This window comes from Sminthopsis crassicaudata, chromosome 2, assembly GCF_048593235.1.
Source record: "Sminthopsis crassicaudata isolate SCR6 chromosome 2, ASM4859323v1, whole genome shotgun sequence".
Lineage (NCBI taxonomy): Eukaryota > Metazoa > Chordata > Mammalia > Dasyuromorphia > Dasyuridae > Sminthopsis > Sminthopsis crassicaudata.
The window spans coordinates 474,651,078-474,667,628 of record NC_133618.1 but is presented as its reverse complement, the minus strand read 5'-3'; the positions used below and the strand labels follow the sequence as shown (position 1 = coordinate 474,667,628).

The following is a 16,551-nucleotide window of genomic DNA, read 5'->3' as shown; positions in this document are numbered from 1 at the left end:
TTAAGTATAAAATTAAAGATTTAAATATATTAAATATAAAATACAAAATTTTGGATTTGTGACACCATAATAATTTAAAATTCCATTATTTTAGTTCAAATGCAAATCAAAACACCTATATAATTGAAGATAAAAAACTAGATAATTGATTTCGACTCAATAAATCATGGTTCTACCCCAAGAATACCTTATGCTTCCTGTTAACCTAAACCTGATCATGGCTTTCCTGTTAGCCCTTATAGGAGTCCTAATTTATCAAATAAATAGGGAACTTTTGTTTCTTTCTTTTTTTGGCTGAAGCAATTGGGGGTAAGTGACTTGCCAGAGCCACACAGCTAGAAAGTGTTAAGTGTCTGAGGCCAGATTTAAACTCAGGTCCTCCTGACTTCAGGGCTGATGCTCTATTCACTACACCATCTAGCTGCCCCTATAAATAGGGAACTTTAAAAAAATCCCAATATATGTATTATAGTTTTGCTGTAAATAACAATAAGGCAGCAGTTAACAGGGAATAAATGTTTCAGTCAAGAGGACCCAAATTCATCCATGTCTATGTTGATTTGCAAGTCACTTCATCTCTTGGTGTTCTAGGTAATTCTCAAAAAAAATTATCATCTGTATCCACAGAGGGCATACACACACACACATATACCCCGAACTTCCAAAAAAAAGTGGATATACTTGAAATAATTCTAAATGACTAAAAATTATATATTCTGATGTGATCCTAAGATATGATATGAATATGATAAAATATGTGTAAACTCTGGATACCTTTTTTTCAACACTAACTCTAGTCTGATTTTTTACAAATGAAGAATGCATATTGTTATGTTTCCTCAGACAGATGTTCTATAAGAAATAATGAGCTGGATGACTTCAGAAAAACCTGGAAAGCTTTATATGAACTTATGCAAAATAAAGTGAGTAGAACAGGAGAACAATGCACCCAGTAGCAACAACATTATGCAATGATCAATATTACGCAAGAAAACTCCAAAAGATTCATGAAGAAAAATACTATCCACATCTAGAGAAAGAACTGATGGAATATGAATGCAAATTGAAGCATATTATTTTCAATTTCCTTATTTCTTTCACATTTTTTTCTTCTTGCAAACTATAATTGTTTTGATCAACTGTTTCTTCTTTTACAACATGGCTAATATGGAAAAATGTTTCACATGATTGTGTATATATAACCTATGTTAAATTGCTTACTATATTAGGAAGGGAAGGAAAATGGAAGAGAAGAAGGAAATTTGGAACTCAAAATTTTATTTTAAATGTGTTTAAAATCATCTTTATTACATGCAATTAGAAAAAAATGAAACACTATTAAATAAACAGAAAAAGGATTGGATATGACACAAAAAAAGATTTTGCATGCAAAATAAGAACCCAAGTGACCCTGCTTTTATTTGGTGGACTCTACCAAATATACCACTCCTATAACTAACATTTCAGGAACCTGAGATGAATAAATGCCACAAAAAAACCCATCTCAAATAAAATAGTGTGAAAATAGCTCTCGAACTTCTTTTTTTTGAGAATTTTAAGTATTTTATTTTTTGATATTGTATTTCTAATGCAGAGGTTAGTGCCTGGCACAGAATAGATGTCAAATCAACTTTTTAAGTCAAATTTAACTGAGGCCGAGGGAGGGGCAATGGACATCATCCTCCCAATAGAAAAATGGAGATAAAAGAACATAAAACATTGTTGTCAGGGGAAGGCTAGGTAGATTATTGCTTGTAATGTAGTCATTTGCAATCAAGGGGAAAGGAGCCTTAGTATGTAGTAATTACATATATTTACTAATAATTATTTTAACTAGATGTTAAACTCAGCTGGTTTTACTTATGAAGGAGTTTAAATGTCACAATCCTGAGGAAAAACCCTGACTGCCCTAAATTATAGCTCTGATGAAGGTTAATGTTGTTGTATAAACTGGTGTATTTCCTGATTAATTCAATTATATGTATATGCACAATATTCTTAAACACAAAATCCACACCACACCTGAGACATCTATGTTTTCCTAAAAAGGATGCTTACCTTCACCTTTTCTTCTAATTTTCCTAAGCGAATATTCTTCTCCTTTATTTTGTAGAGAACTCCTTGCTTTTCACTTTCTAGGCACTGAGTCTGTTAAAACATAAGAAAAAAGAGAAGAGATTCAAAGTCTTCTGCAATTGGGCACAAGCATTGTTCGTATAATGAATAATAGTATAGCTCATTCCACCATTTTTTTACATTCATAGCATTTTTTCTTCTAAATGTCCAAGTACAGAGTAGTGATTATAGCTAGAATATTAATAAGATTTGTCAAGGAAAAATGGAGGAGTCTGCAAATAAGTCATACACACTGAAATGAAACAATTTAAGCTTAAAGTTGTATAGATGTGTATAATGTGCCAAAGTTATTCAAGAATTAGGAACTTTTAGAAGTACAAGTACATTAAGAATGTCAAATAAAAAAATTCAAGCAAGCAAATGTCACTAATTTTAAATGTTTCCTGTTGCTGTTGATTAGATAAAATGCAAATTAAAACAATTTTGAGGTGGCACCTCTCAGACTGGCTAATATGACAAAAAAAGGAAAATGATGGATGTTGGAAGAAATGTGTGAAAACAGACACTACATGTACTTCTGGTGAAATTGTGAACTAATCCAACCATTCTGGAGAGCAATCTGGAACTATGCCTAAAGGGCTATAAAACTGTGCAGACCTGTTGATCCAGCAGTGTCACTACCGGGTCTCAAAGACATCCAAAAAAAGAGAAAAGGATCTATTTGTACAAAAATATTCATAGCAACTCTTTTTGTGCTAGCTAAAAATTAGAAATTGAAGGGATGCCCATATACAAACTGTGTATATGACTACAATGGACTATTTTTGTGGTATTACAAATGACAAGCAGGATGATATTAGAAAAACTTAGAAAGACTTAAATGAACTATATATAAATTTATATGCAAAGTGAAGTGAGCAGAACCAGGAGAATATAAGATACATAGTAACAGCAATATTGTACAATGAAGAATTATGAATGATCAGCAATATGATGATCCAAGAAAATTCCAAAGGACTAATGATGAAGTACTGATATTGACTGAACATAGAATGAAGCAAGATATTTTTCACTTTCATTCTTTTTCTTTTGAGTCGTCTTGAACAAAATAACTAATATGAAAATGTTTTATATGATTGCACATAAACCATGTCAGGGAGGGGAGAGAAAAGGAGAGAAAGGATAGAATTTGGAACTCAAAACTTTTTTTTAAAAAAAAATGTTTTAACATGTAATTAAGGGGGAAATAAAATTTATTTTTAAAAAAGAAAAATCACAAATTAACATGAAAAACAAATGTTTCCTGTAGCATAATAGTTTATTTTACTATATTAGGTTGTTTTTGAGCCACAATTTCTCCCAAATATATAATTAATATAAGATGAAAAGTAAATTACATTTTAAAATGTTTATTTTCTTTTAGTTGAAATTAAACACTTTAAAATGTTTAAAAAGTTAAAAATTCTTACAACATACCATATAAAATAGATCAGCAATGACAATTTCACATTCCAAAGGAGGAAATTAATATAAAATAAAAATGATACAATGTAAGGACTAAATTTAGAGACAGAAAACCTGGGTTGAAGCTTCAGCTTAGCCCCTTATTAGTTGTATGACATGAGGCAAGTCACTTCATTTCTGTGGACTTGTTTCCCCAGCTGTGAAAGAAAGAGTTTAATGAGATAGTCTCTGAAGAATTTTTTCAGTTTAAATCTATGATCCTATGCCTAGATAATAGCTAAGGTGTCTTTTTAATTCTACCATTCTGTGAAGTTAGATGAATTGACAATGGAAACAAGCATGTGCCAGATATAGAATTAGAAACCAAATCCTTTCAAGTAAAACAGGTCTGAAACAGAATATTATGAAGTTTGATATACTTAGAAATTCTAGTCAATAAAGACTTAAGTAAAAATATTATGTAAGTTGCTCAATGAGACACCTGAGGTACAAAGATTTTAAGTTTTAAGTAGCATTAATCTTTAATTAATATCCTTAAAAAATCGTAAGCATGCACAATAAAAGGCACTTAAGATTACCTGAAGTAATCTTGAGGAAACTTACCAATTGTATAAGATTGTCACGTTCCTGAGCTATAGCATTTGTGAAAATGACAAAATTTGTCAGATATTGGTGAGTTAACTCTTCTTTCTCTATTGATTCTTCTACTTGTTGCTGAAGGAGGTCTATTTGCTTTTGAGATCCCCTACAAAAGTTCAGCAAAAATTATATTAAAAAAAAAAAAACTTACTAGTCAAGAGATAATGAAATAGTTATGTTATAAAGACATCAAATGCCTTGGAATAAATTATATTATTTTACAACCTGAAGCTTTTATCAAATTTAAAAGTGAAAGCTCATATTAGAATTTACTTTTAGACTAAATATAAATGGTGCAAAATATGTAAACAATGTACACAATAACTGATCAATCAATAAAATAATGAAAATTTTTCTTTTTTTTCCCTGGGTTTTTGATTCATATAGACTGAAAATGTTAGAAACAGGAGAAACTTTAGGGATCATTTAATCCAATTCCTTCATTTTGCCTAGGAAGAAACTGAGAAATGATTTGTCATACTTAACACAGGGAGCTGGTGGCAGAAGAAAGACTATAATCTAAGTCTCTAGCTTCCTAATGCTCTTTCCAATATATTTCATACTAAAGATCCTAGGCAAAATGAACACAATGGAAGGAAATATATGATCTATAGTCATAACATAAGCAAAACACTGGACAACATGAAATAAAAATTACCTACACACACACACACACACAAAGATAGGTCTTCTTTGGTTTCCATAGCAATTTATTATATAGTAACATCTCTGTTTTCTAGTATCACTAGAGAATAAAAGATTCTAGTTTATCAAATAACTTTTGATTAATAGTATATTATGATTCAGATGGGACTTTCGGGTCTTATAGTACCCTCAAGGTCATTATTATCAGTAAAAATTATTACTTTGTGGACTTTCAGAAATATTGATTTCTGTTATTATATACGATAAACCAGATTTTGTCGTGTTTTTATTAAGATAAAAGAATTATTCTAATCAGTCTTTTCTCTTTACACAGAACTTAATAACAAATCAGAATTAGATCTACTAGAAGATAAAAGGAAAAGACAAGAGCTATAAATCTCCAACACAGAGTTCAGATACATTTTTGGATATTTTATTTAGCATGGAGGAAAACAAGTTAAAAAAGAAAATCTATAAACCTATTTAATTTCTGTGCCCTTTCCAATTCAGCTCTCAGGGCCTTGTTTTCGGCTTCCAATTTGATTTTGTCTAAAAGCAGGCTTTTGTTTTGTGTTTGCAGCTCTGTCATCTTTCCTATCAAATTGTCAGTTTCAGCATTCCATTTCTCTTTTTCCTTTTGTAATTGGCTGGAAGAGGGAAAAAAAAAAAAAGCAAGAAATTTATATTCAAAATACTATTGTGAAAACAGGATTATTGTGAGATATTGATCACTAACATGGGCACTCAGCAAGCCTTTTCTATGTAAGGGTCATTCTCATGTAGGAGGACTAGTTTGGAAGGTACAATGGGGGAGATGATGGGCTGAAAATATATTTTCTTTACTACATTATTTGCCTGCTTTTAAGGCCAAAAATGAAGAAGTTTAACATGTTTCATGTGAGCCAAAATACAATACTGATTAAAAAATTATTTCAAGTTAACATGAAAAACTGCTTTTAAATATATTTATATTATAATTAAATGTTTTACATATCAAGAGCTAAAAAGTTTTAATAGAGGCTTTAAGCAAATATGCAATTAACAACTCTTTAGATAGTAGCATTATATTTTGTTTATAAGCAATACATTTACATGTGAAAATTAGATCTGAAAAAAAGAGGCTTTTATAAAAACAAAAAGTAAATGTAACTACTAAGTCAAGAGGTATCACAAGTGACTGTATAAAGTAGTATTCCTAAGCACTATATTTGGGGTTGATTTCCAATCTAAAGAAATCAAGTTCCAGACTTGCAGCCACTTGGATTCTAATTCTGACTTCTTTTCTGCCTATACTATTCATAAAAATGCCAGAGTGGGTAGCCTGAATCAACTAGTAAGGTCAACAAGCATTTATTAGGTACTAATTAAATAGTTGCTACAGGTCAGGTGCTCATGGGAATACAAAGAAAGGCAAAAATAATTCCTGCTCTCAAGAAGAAGGGGAGACAACATAAAAACAGCTATATGCAAACAATATAGATGGAACAATTGGAGATAATAAACAGGAGAAAAACACTACTATTAAAAAAGATCATCAAGAATTTCTTGTAGAATATAGAATTTTAGCTGGGATTTGAAAGAAGCCAGGAGTCAAAAATGAGAAGGGAGAGACTTTTCAGGCATGGGAGACAGAAAGTGGAAAATATCGAAAATCAAAGAATGTCTTAAGGTACAGCAAGGAAATCAGTATCACTGGTCAGAAGAGCACATGTAGCAGAGTAAAATATAATACTAGAAAGGTAGAAGTACCAGGTTTTAAAGGGGCTTTAAAAGGCAAATAGAAGATTTAATATGATCCAATGTTATAAAGACCTCTGCTTGATTAAATTGGTGGGAGGAAATGGTGAGAAAATAAGAACTACACTTCAGAAAAATCAAATTGACAAGTAAGTAGAAGATGGATTAGAGTGGGAAGACTTAAGGGAGGATCTAGAAGTGAGGTAATGAGGACTTTCACTACAGGTGGAAATGTAAGAAGAAAGGAGGTAAAATACATAAGATATGTGATAATAGGAAATGATAGGGCTTTGCAATAGATTGGATGGTACTAGTGACGGTAAAAATGAGGAATTGAGCATGACAATGAAAGTTGCAAGCCTGGGTAATGATGGTATTCTCAAGAGTAATAAATAAGGCTGTCTGGAAGAGGAAGAGTCGCTGTTGATTTTGTTTTTGTTTTTTGTTATTGTTGTTTTTGTTTTTGAGGGGGGAAGAAAAATGATGCGTTCAATTTTGGACATGTTAAACTTAAGATATCTGAGATATTGAGTTTGAGACGTCCAATGTGCAGTTGGAAATGCACAACTGTCAGTCAGGAAAGAGGATAGGAAAAATAACCTTTTTCTCTCTCATCCTTTCCATCCTCTAGCTATCATTGATGCCTGTTCTTTCCAAACCTTAGCTTCCCTGGCCACTCCTTCCAGTTCTAACTTGTTGAACCTTTACTCACTTCTCTTGATTAATAAGATGGGAAATTGGAATTATTTCTTGCTTTCTATTGTCATTTCCAGAGTTTTTACCACCTCTATCACTCAGTGAACTTACTTCTTTTAAGATATGAAGAGTTTGACACCTCATCAAAATATTGGTAGTCCTAGTCCACAGATCTCTAGGTCACTCCATCTTCTTCAAGGAGTTTGGTACATGGCCCATAAATTTTCTTTCCTTTGCAACTCCTGAACTCATACTAAAGAACTTCAATATACATATTGATTTCTCTTTAAAAAAAACCTCACCATTCAATTCCTCAACTGACTCATTCCCATGATTTATTGCTCCATTCCACTTCAATCACACACAAAGATGGCCATATGCCTGAAATTTTGTCATGTCACCAGAGTTTATTAATTTTCTATCTTTCCTTCTGTCTTCCCTTACCATACACTGGTCTTCATATATACCAGTGGTCCTCAAACTTTTTAAATAGGGGGCAGTTCACTGTCCCTCAGACTGTTGGAGGGCCGGACTATAGTAAAAACAAAACCTCACACACAGTCTCCGCCCCTCAGCCTATTTGCCATAACCCGGCAGGTCGCATGAACGTCCTCAGCGGGCTGCATCTGGCCCATGGGCCGTAGTTTGAGAACCCCTGATATATACCATGAGCACAAATATCTCAATCTTTTAAGTTCTCTCCTAGATCATCTCTCCTGCACTAGACTCTCTCTTCTCTTCTCCCTATCTTAACTCCTTGTTGTTGAACCAGTTCAACTCTATACTATCCTCTTCTCTTGAGTCCAGATCATATGACTGACAGCACTCCTTGGATGACTTCCATCATCTGTCCTTTGCTTTTGCAAATGCTGCTAAATGTAGATGGAAAACCATGAAACCATTCTGAAGCCACCAAAAATGTTGTTGTTTTTTTTGAGGCTGGGGTTAAGTGACTTGCCCAGGGTCACACAACTCAGAAGTGTTAGGTGTCTGAGACCAGACTTGAACTTGGGTCCTCCTGAATTCAAGGCTGGTGCTCTATCCACTGAGCCACCTAGCTGCCCCCAAAAATGTGTTATATAACATCAACAGGCCCTCATAAAAGACAATCCTATACCTTATTTATTAACTCACTATTCCAATTCTTCACAGTGGCTCTTCCAAATATTTTCATCCCTCTCAGAAGTTCTCTTTTTCCTTTTCAATTCAGTTGAGAACCATGGATCATATTTTATAGAAAAAATTGTGGCCATTCATTTTGAGTTCTATCTTCCATTTTTGTTGTTACCCCAAAGCCTTTTGCCACTTTTTCCTCCTTTATCTGTCACACAGAGAGATAACTCCATACTAAGGCAAATCTCTGCCTGCACAATGAATCCCATTCTATCCTATCCCCTGTGACAGATTTCCCCATAATCCCAACTCTATAATTTATCTTCAATCTCTTATTGTATACTGGATGCAGCTCTACTACTTACAAACATGCCCGTTTCTATCCTATCCTCAAAAAAAATCTTCACTTGTTTCTTCTATTCCCTTTATCTATCATCCTGTATTTCTTCTTTCCTTTTGTGTCTAAATCTCTGAAAAGGGCATTTATGATTTGCACCATCTGTATTCTTTCCTCTTATTCTCTTCTTTACACATTAGGATCCAGTTTACAGCCTTATCATTCCACTGAAACAGTTTTCTCCAAAGTTATCAATGATCTCTTGGTTTCTAAATTCAGTGGTCTTTTCTCAATCTCCATTTTTCTTGACCTTTCTCAAACCTCTGACACTATTAAATCAACCTTTCCTCCTCAATACTCTCTTTTCTCCAGGTTTTTGGGACACTATTGTCTCCTGGTTCTCCTTCTACCTATCTGACCACTTTTTTCTCTCTCCCTTGCTGGATTTCATCCAGGCCATGACCTCTAATCATAAGTATCTCATGGAGTTCTACAATGGATCCTCCATATTACTTGACTAGGTGATCTTATCAACTTCCATAAATTTAATTGCCTTCCGAATACTGATGATTCTCAAATCTACCTACTCAATCCTAATCGCTAACTTCTAATTTCACATCTTCAATTTCCTTTCATATATCTTGAATTGAATGTCCGGTAAACATCTTAAACTCAGCATTTCCAAAGATGAACTCATTATTTTCCCCCCAAACCCTCATTCTCTTCTAACTCCTTTATTACTTAAGAGGGTAATATAATCTTCCTCATCTCTTGGGCTTACAACTTAGTAGTTAATTTCAGCTCTTCACTCTCTCATTCTCATACTGAAAGTGACATATCCAATTTGTGAATTTCACTTTTGTGACATCTCTCAAGGATGCCTCATCCTCTCCTCTGAGACTGCTATCATCATGGTGCAGGCCCTCATCCTACATGCTGCGACTGCTGCTTCAGGTCTCTCCACTCTCCAATGCATCCTCCATTCAGACACCAAACTGACTGTCCTAAAGTGGTCATTAAACTCCAATGGCTCCCCATCACCTTCAGGATCAAAGATAAAATCCTGTTTGGTGTTTAAAGTCCTTCAAAACCTAATCTCCTCTGCCCTCAAGCGGGCACATACACACCCACAGGCCCCCCCCCCCCCACACACACACACACTCTCCTTATATTCTACCATGTCTCTTCCATTCAGTGACATTGGTTTCCTATAAAAATTCTTTTAGAGGAAGGATTTCCCAACTGCTAATAAGGATTTCTCAACTACTAACTCTAGTGCCTTCCCTCTTTTTAGTATTTCCTATTCTTTCTATATATCTTGTACATGCAAATGTGTTACTTATCACCTCCCAAACTGTGTTTTGTCTTTTTAAAGAAATCTCCAAAGCTTAGTGCAATTTTTGGTCCATAGTAGAAATTTAAAAAATGATTTTCTGACTGACTAAAAGCTCTGATAATCATCTGCACAGAGATGAGAAATGAATCCATTGGATCTAATAAGATCACCAAGTGAAACAAGGATGGAGGGAGCAAGGAGAGAGACCAGGATAGAGCTTGGGATACATTCACTATTGGTGGGAAAGACCAGGATCAAATTCCAGCAAAAGAGATTTTGAGTAGTAGTCAGATAGGTAAAGGAAAACCAGGAAAAAGACACATACGTTCAGTATAAGAATGAGAGATCATGAGGAAAAGAAGATTAATAGTGTCAAAGCCTGCAAACAGAACAAGAAGGAGGAGGATTTGGAAGAGGTCATAAAATTTGACAATGAAGAAATCATTAATAACTTTGGAGAAAGAAGTTTTGGTTGAATGACGAAGTCAGAAGGTAGAACAGAGAGAGTTAAGAGAAAAAAAAAAGAGGAATTTATTTGAAGATAGTCTTCTCAATGAGTTTATTCAAGGAGGAGAAATATAGCTAACAGGGATAGATAGGTCAAAGGAAAGATTTTTGAGGATGAAGGAAATGTGAATGCTTACAGACAGTAGGGAGCTGAGAAGAGACAGAACAAATTTAATTGAGAAGGTGAGGATGATAGAAGAGGGTAATTAGCTGGAGAAGACAGAATCAAATGGAATCACAGAATGAGGTTTGCTTTGGTCAGAAAGGTCACATCTTCATTAAGACCATGGTGAAAAAGTAAATAGTTCCAGAAGGCATCAGAGAAATGTGAGATAGGGAGGAGAGAAAATTAAAGTACTCAATTTTTTTCATTGAAATTTTAGAAAACATTCTTATCTGAAATACTAGAGAGAAGAACCACTATGAGAATTTTTAACAAATTCAGAAAAGATTTGGAAAGATTATTGTGGTGGATTGAATCAATTGGGGAGATGTAAGAGGAATCGTCTTATCAAAATGATGGTTTTGTAATATTGTGGCCTCAGTCAGAACAGTGTTGTGAATTTTCTCCACCTTTATTCATTAGCATGTGAGGAGAAAAAAATGGTGAATGGTAGGAATAACTGAAAGTTGGGGTTTGGCAGGGCAAGGCAATAGAATAAGGAGGTAAGGGAATCAAGAGACATGAGCAGAGTTGAACTTTCTCATCGAGGGGGCAAGATGGAGGAGGGGAGGAGAGTAAAGCTAATACATAGCTTGGGAGAGAGCTGAAAGGAAGAGGAATTCAAATCATGATAAGGTCAAAGAACAGAGTGAATGTATAGATACAGAGAAGCATTGAAAGATCTACATGAACTGATATGAAGACAGGAGAGCTAAGAAAACAAGGTGCACAATGATGACAACAATATAAAAAACATTTTTAAAAAATCAAAAGTGAATGTTGAAAAATTGCAAATATTAAGCATGACTCAAAATAAGAAATGCGTGTAGCTCTGCCACATCAATTTGCAGAGGTGTTCAGTCATTTTTCAGCCATGTCTAACTCTTTATAATCACATTTGGATTTTTCTTGGCAAAGATATTGGAGTAGTTTGCCATTTTCTTTTCCAGCTCATTTTACAAACAAGGAAAGCGAGGCAAACAAATTTAAGTGACTTGCCAGGATCACAGAACTAATAAGTATCTGAGGCCAGATTTGAACTCATGAAGACAAAGTCTTCCTCACTTCAGATCTGTCACTTCATCTGCTGCACCATCTTGATGCCCTTTTTGTAGGGGTGTTAGACCCCAAAATATAGCACACTGAACAAATTTTCAGACATTTATATTGACTTGTTATACTAATTTTCCCCTTCTTTTAAAAATATGTTACATGGGATGATATTTAATAAGGAAGGAGGAGGACCAAGGATACTGGGAGAAATTATAGCAATGTGAAAAAAATGACATCAATAAAAATTTACTTAAGAGGATGTAGAGAGCCCTACCTTTTGAGTTCATTTACAATTGTATCATGAACTTTTATCTCCATTTGGCTATCCACTTGTATTTTCAAGTTTTGATATTTAGAGCGTAAAATGTCCATTTGCTGCTCATTCTCAGCTAGTGCCTTTTCTTGACTCTTTACTTTATTTTCCAGAAGCATTTGCTGTTTAATCATTTTGGAAACTTTAAAAAAGAGAAGAAATAGATAAAACTTAATGCATTTGACTTAAAGCAACAGAATTAGACCTTGAACTTTAGATCAATTAGTAACACTGACTCAAGCAATCTCACATGAAGCTGTTTTTTTTGCAGTCAGCATATATAATGATCTTTGGAAATGTGCAAATTTATAATGAATGGATTTACTTTCAAAATTGCTGTATCTACATTCTACTAAATAGCTAATTAATACCCACTATACACTGGATGTTCCACAAGTTAACAAGACATATCTTCAAGGAACACACATTCAAAAAAAAACTAAAGAAGGTATAAAACTAATATAAACAAGAACATATGTGTATGTATGTGAGTGTGTGTGTGTGTATGTGTGTAAAATGTATGTACATACATACCTGTATGAATGTCAGGTACATCCTTCCCTGGTCTTGATCCCACTCTACCTTACAGTTCCAGTGTGGGCCTACTATTCATAAACTGTCCTTCATATTAGCCATCTTCATGCTCTTCACATGGCCACCACCCCATGGAAATTACTTTGTATGTAATTACCATTGTGTTTAATGTATATACATGCTGTTCCCTACCTCTCCACAAAAATATAAGCATCTAAATGGCAGAGACTAAGTTTCATTGTTGTCGTTTTATGGAGTTTTTTTTTTTTTTGGGGGGGGAGGTGGTGTTTTTATATCCTAGTATCTAGCACAGTGCTTGGCACTTAATAAATGCTTATTAAATCAAATGGTCCACTACTTAGTCTGGAGAAGAGCAGGAAAAACAAAATATAAGTAAGCAAAACATAAGTTGGTTAGTTCTGCTTTCTCTTCATTAAAATTATGTCATCCATCCTGAACCCATTCTTTCTTTGATGTTCCTCAACCCAGAACAAAAAACCTTTTGCTATCCTCCGCATTTATCATAAACCTCAGTTCATTCTGGACATAGTATTCTTATATTTTTACAAACTCCTACCACAAAATTTTTATATATTTATAATTATCAGTCTTTGCTTCCCATCTTCCATATGTGCCTTTCAATCAGAATTTATTAAGGACTTACTATATACAAGACACTTGACAGGTCTAAGAATACAAAGGCAAAAGAAAGAGTCACTGCCTTCAAAGAAGTGAGGAGAATCCATTTAAAAAGTCTAAATTGAATCAAGTATGAATGACTTAGGTTCTTAGTAATACAACGATACAAGACAATTCCAAAGGATTCATGATGAAAAATGCTATCCACATCCAGAGGATGAACCAATGGAGTCTAAATATGAGATCAAAGCATATCATTTGTGTGTGTGTGTGTGTGTGTGTGTGTGTGTGTGTGTGTGTGTTTTTCTTTTTGGCCTTTGTTCTTCCTTCACAACATGACTAATATGGAAGTATATGTCATATTGACTGCACATATCTAATTTATATCAAATTGCCTATCATCTTAGGGAGAAGGGGCAAAAATGGAGAGAAGGAGAAAATGTGGAGCTAAATTTTAAAAAAATAAATGTTAAAATTTGTCTTTATATGTATAGAAAAGCTAAATACTGTTAAAAAAAATCTAAGTTAAGTGATGAAAATTTTCTGTACATTCATATTGATTCCTTTAGACAACACTCCATATCCTAATCCCATTTCTTCTCCACGGGAATCATTTGTCTCTTCAAAAGTTTGTTTTTTGGTGCATATAAATCCTATTAATCCAACATTTCCTGAAGGATATTAGGCCTTGGGATCCTGTTCTCTCTGAACTCTTCAAATCCACTCCATCAAAATTTAGTGTATGTATCAGATTATGCTCAGCTTTCCTTTCTATATCTACCATAAACACTATAATATAGTCAATTCCTCCCCAAGTTCTTACCATATATAATTTATTCTTAATTTAGTAGAAAAGGATTTGGAATAATTCCCCTCATCATTACCTCCTGAAGAATTTTATTATTATTATTATTATTATTATTTTTTTTTTTTGGTGAGGCAACTGGGGTTAAGTGACTTGCTCAAAGTCATATAGGTAGGAAGTATTAAATATCTGAGGCCAGATTTGAATTTAGGTCTTTCTGACTCCAGGGCTAGTGCTTTATCCATTGTGCCTGAAATTATTCTTAAAGCAATTCAATAATCTTTTAGATATAGTAACTTTTAGAAGAGCCATAGCAGATGGCCATATGAAAGTGTCCCCCATCAATACAGTCCCAAAGATTTAAAGTTGGAAAGGACTTGAAATATCAAATCCATTTTACAAATGAAGTAATTGAGGGACAAAGGAATTTAAGTGATTTGCTCAAGATCAAAACACTATTTAAAGTGCTGGGGCTAGAATTTGAACCCAGAACTTTGAATCCCAAATTCAGTAGTCAGGTTTAAAAACCTGGGTGCTGTTCTCAACTCTTCTCTCTTCTATCCCATATACTACACATCTTGTCACTTCTACTTCCACATCTCTTGTATACATTGTGTTCTCTCTCCACACATAGTTATCACTCTAATTCAGGTGCATATCAACTCTAGCCTAGATTACTGAAATACCTGGAGTATTACTTCCTTCACCTCAAGTCTCCTTCCATTCTCCCCATGGCCACCAAAATGTTTTTTCTGAAGTGCGGGTTACTTTTAATAAGATCCAATGGCTCAGAATTACTTCTAAGATCAAATAAACTTTTTTTTTTTTTTTAATGTCTTGGCCCCATCCTACCTGTCCAGACTTACATTAACCCCTTTATATACTCTACAATTCAGATGGACTAGCCTCCTTGTTGTTTCTCACACATGGCACTCCATACCCTGTCTCTGTGTCCTTGCCTGGGATGCCATCACTCCTTACCTTAGCCTCTTGTGACCTCTAATCTCCTTCAAAATTCAGCTCAAATGCCACCTTCCACAAACTGCTTTTATTGGATTGTTGGTAGAATTGTGAACTGACCCCCACCATCTTGGAGAACAATTTGGAACTATGCCCAAAGGGCTATCAAATTATGAAAACCCTTTCATCCAGCAGTCTCACTACTTGGTCTATATCCCAAAGAAATTATAAAAGACAGAAAAGGACCCACATGTGCAAAAATATTTGTGGCAGCCCATTTTGTAGTAGCAAGGAATTGGAAATGGATGCCCATCAACTGAATAAGTTATGGTATATGGATGTTCTAGAATATTATTGTTCTATAAGAAATGATCAGCAGGATGATTTCAGAGAGGCCTGGAAAGACTTACATGAACTTAGGCTGAGTGAAGGGAGCAGAACCCGGAAATCATTGTACACGACAATAATAATATTATGTGATGAATAACTGTGATGGACCTCTTTTCAAAAATGAGATGATTCAGGTCAATTCCAATAGACTTGTGATGAACAGAGCTATCTGCATCCAGTGAGAAAGGACTGTGGAACTGAATGTGGATCACAACATAGTATTTTCACATTTACTTGCTTTTTTTTTTTCTTTATCACTTTTTTCTTTTTGATCTGATTTTTCTTATGCAGCATGATAAATGTATAAATATGTATGGAACCATTGCACATGTTTAACCTATAGTGCTGCCTAGGGGAGGGTGTAGGGAAAAGAAGGAAAAAAATCTGTTACACAAAGTTTTTCAAGGGTGAATGTTGAAAACTATCTTGATGCATATATTGAAAATAAAAAGCTATTAAAAATTAAAATAAATTTTTTTTAAAAGAAAGGTCTAGAAAGATTTACATGAACTGATGCTAAATGAAGTGAGCCAAGAGAACATTGTGCACATCAAAAACAAGATTATGTGATGATCACTTGTGATGGATTTGGCTCTTTTCAACAGTGGAGTGATTCAGGCCAATTCTGATAGACTTGTGATGGAGAGAGCTATCTATGTCCAGAGAGTCTGGATGTGATCACAGCAAAGTGTTTTCATCTCTGTTATTGTTTGCTTGTTTTTTTCTTTCTCATTTTTTTCTCCTTTTTGATCTGATTTTTCTTGAGCAACATGGTGGATGTGTAGATATGTTTGGAGGAACTGCATATTTGGCCTGTATTGGATTACTTGCTTTCTAGGGGAGAGGGAAGTTGAGGAGAGAGGGAGAAAAATTTGGAGCACAGAGTTTTTGTAGGGGTGAATGTTGAGAACTGTCTTTGCATGTATTTGGAGAAATGAAAGGCTATTATTAAAAAAAAAAAAAAAAAATGCTTCTGCTGTTGTCCCTGGCTGCCTAGTCCCTAAGGTGCTCTGTAAACACACACACACACACACACACACACACACACACACACACATATATATATATATAAACATATATATATATATATATATATATATATATATATATATATATATAAAGAGAGAGAGAGAGAGAGAGAGAG

General features: G+C 34.2%; 1 protein-coding gene across 1 annotated transcript in view; it reads right to left on the bottom strand.

Moving 5' to 3' along the window:
- CEP89 (centrosomal protein 89) overlaps window positions 1-16,551 on the bottom strand; it is a 131,718-nt gene that overhangs the window by 41,755 nt on the left and 73,412 nt on the right. The window contains exons 13-16 of the mRNA XM_074293233.1: window positions 12,041-12,221; window positions 5,304-5,471; window positions 4,144-4,285; window positions 2,059-2,148 (exon numbers count right to left, since the gene is read on the bottom strand). Of these exons, the coding sequence (XP_074149334.1) occupies window positions 2,059-2,148; window positions 4,144-4,285; window positions 5,304-5,471; window positions 12,041-12,221 (581 nt within the window). The remainder of the gene's footprint in view (window positions 1-2,058; window positions 2,149-4,143; window positions 4,286-5,303; window positions 5,472-12,040; window positions 12,222-16,551) is intronic.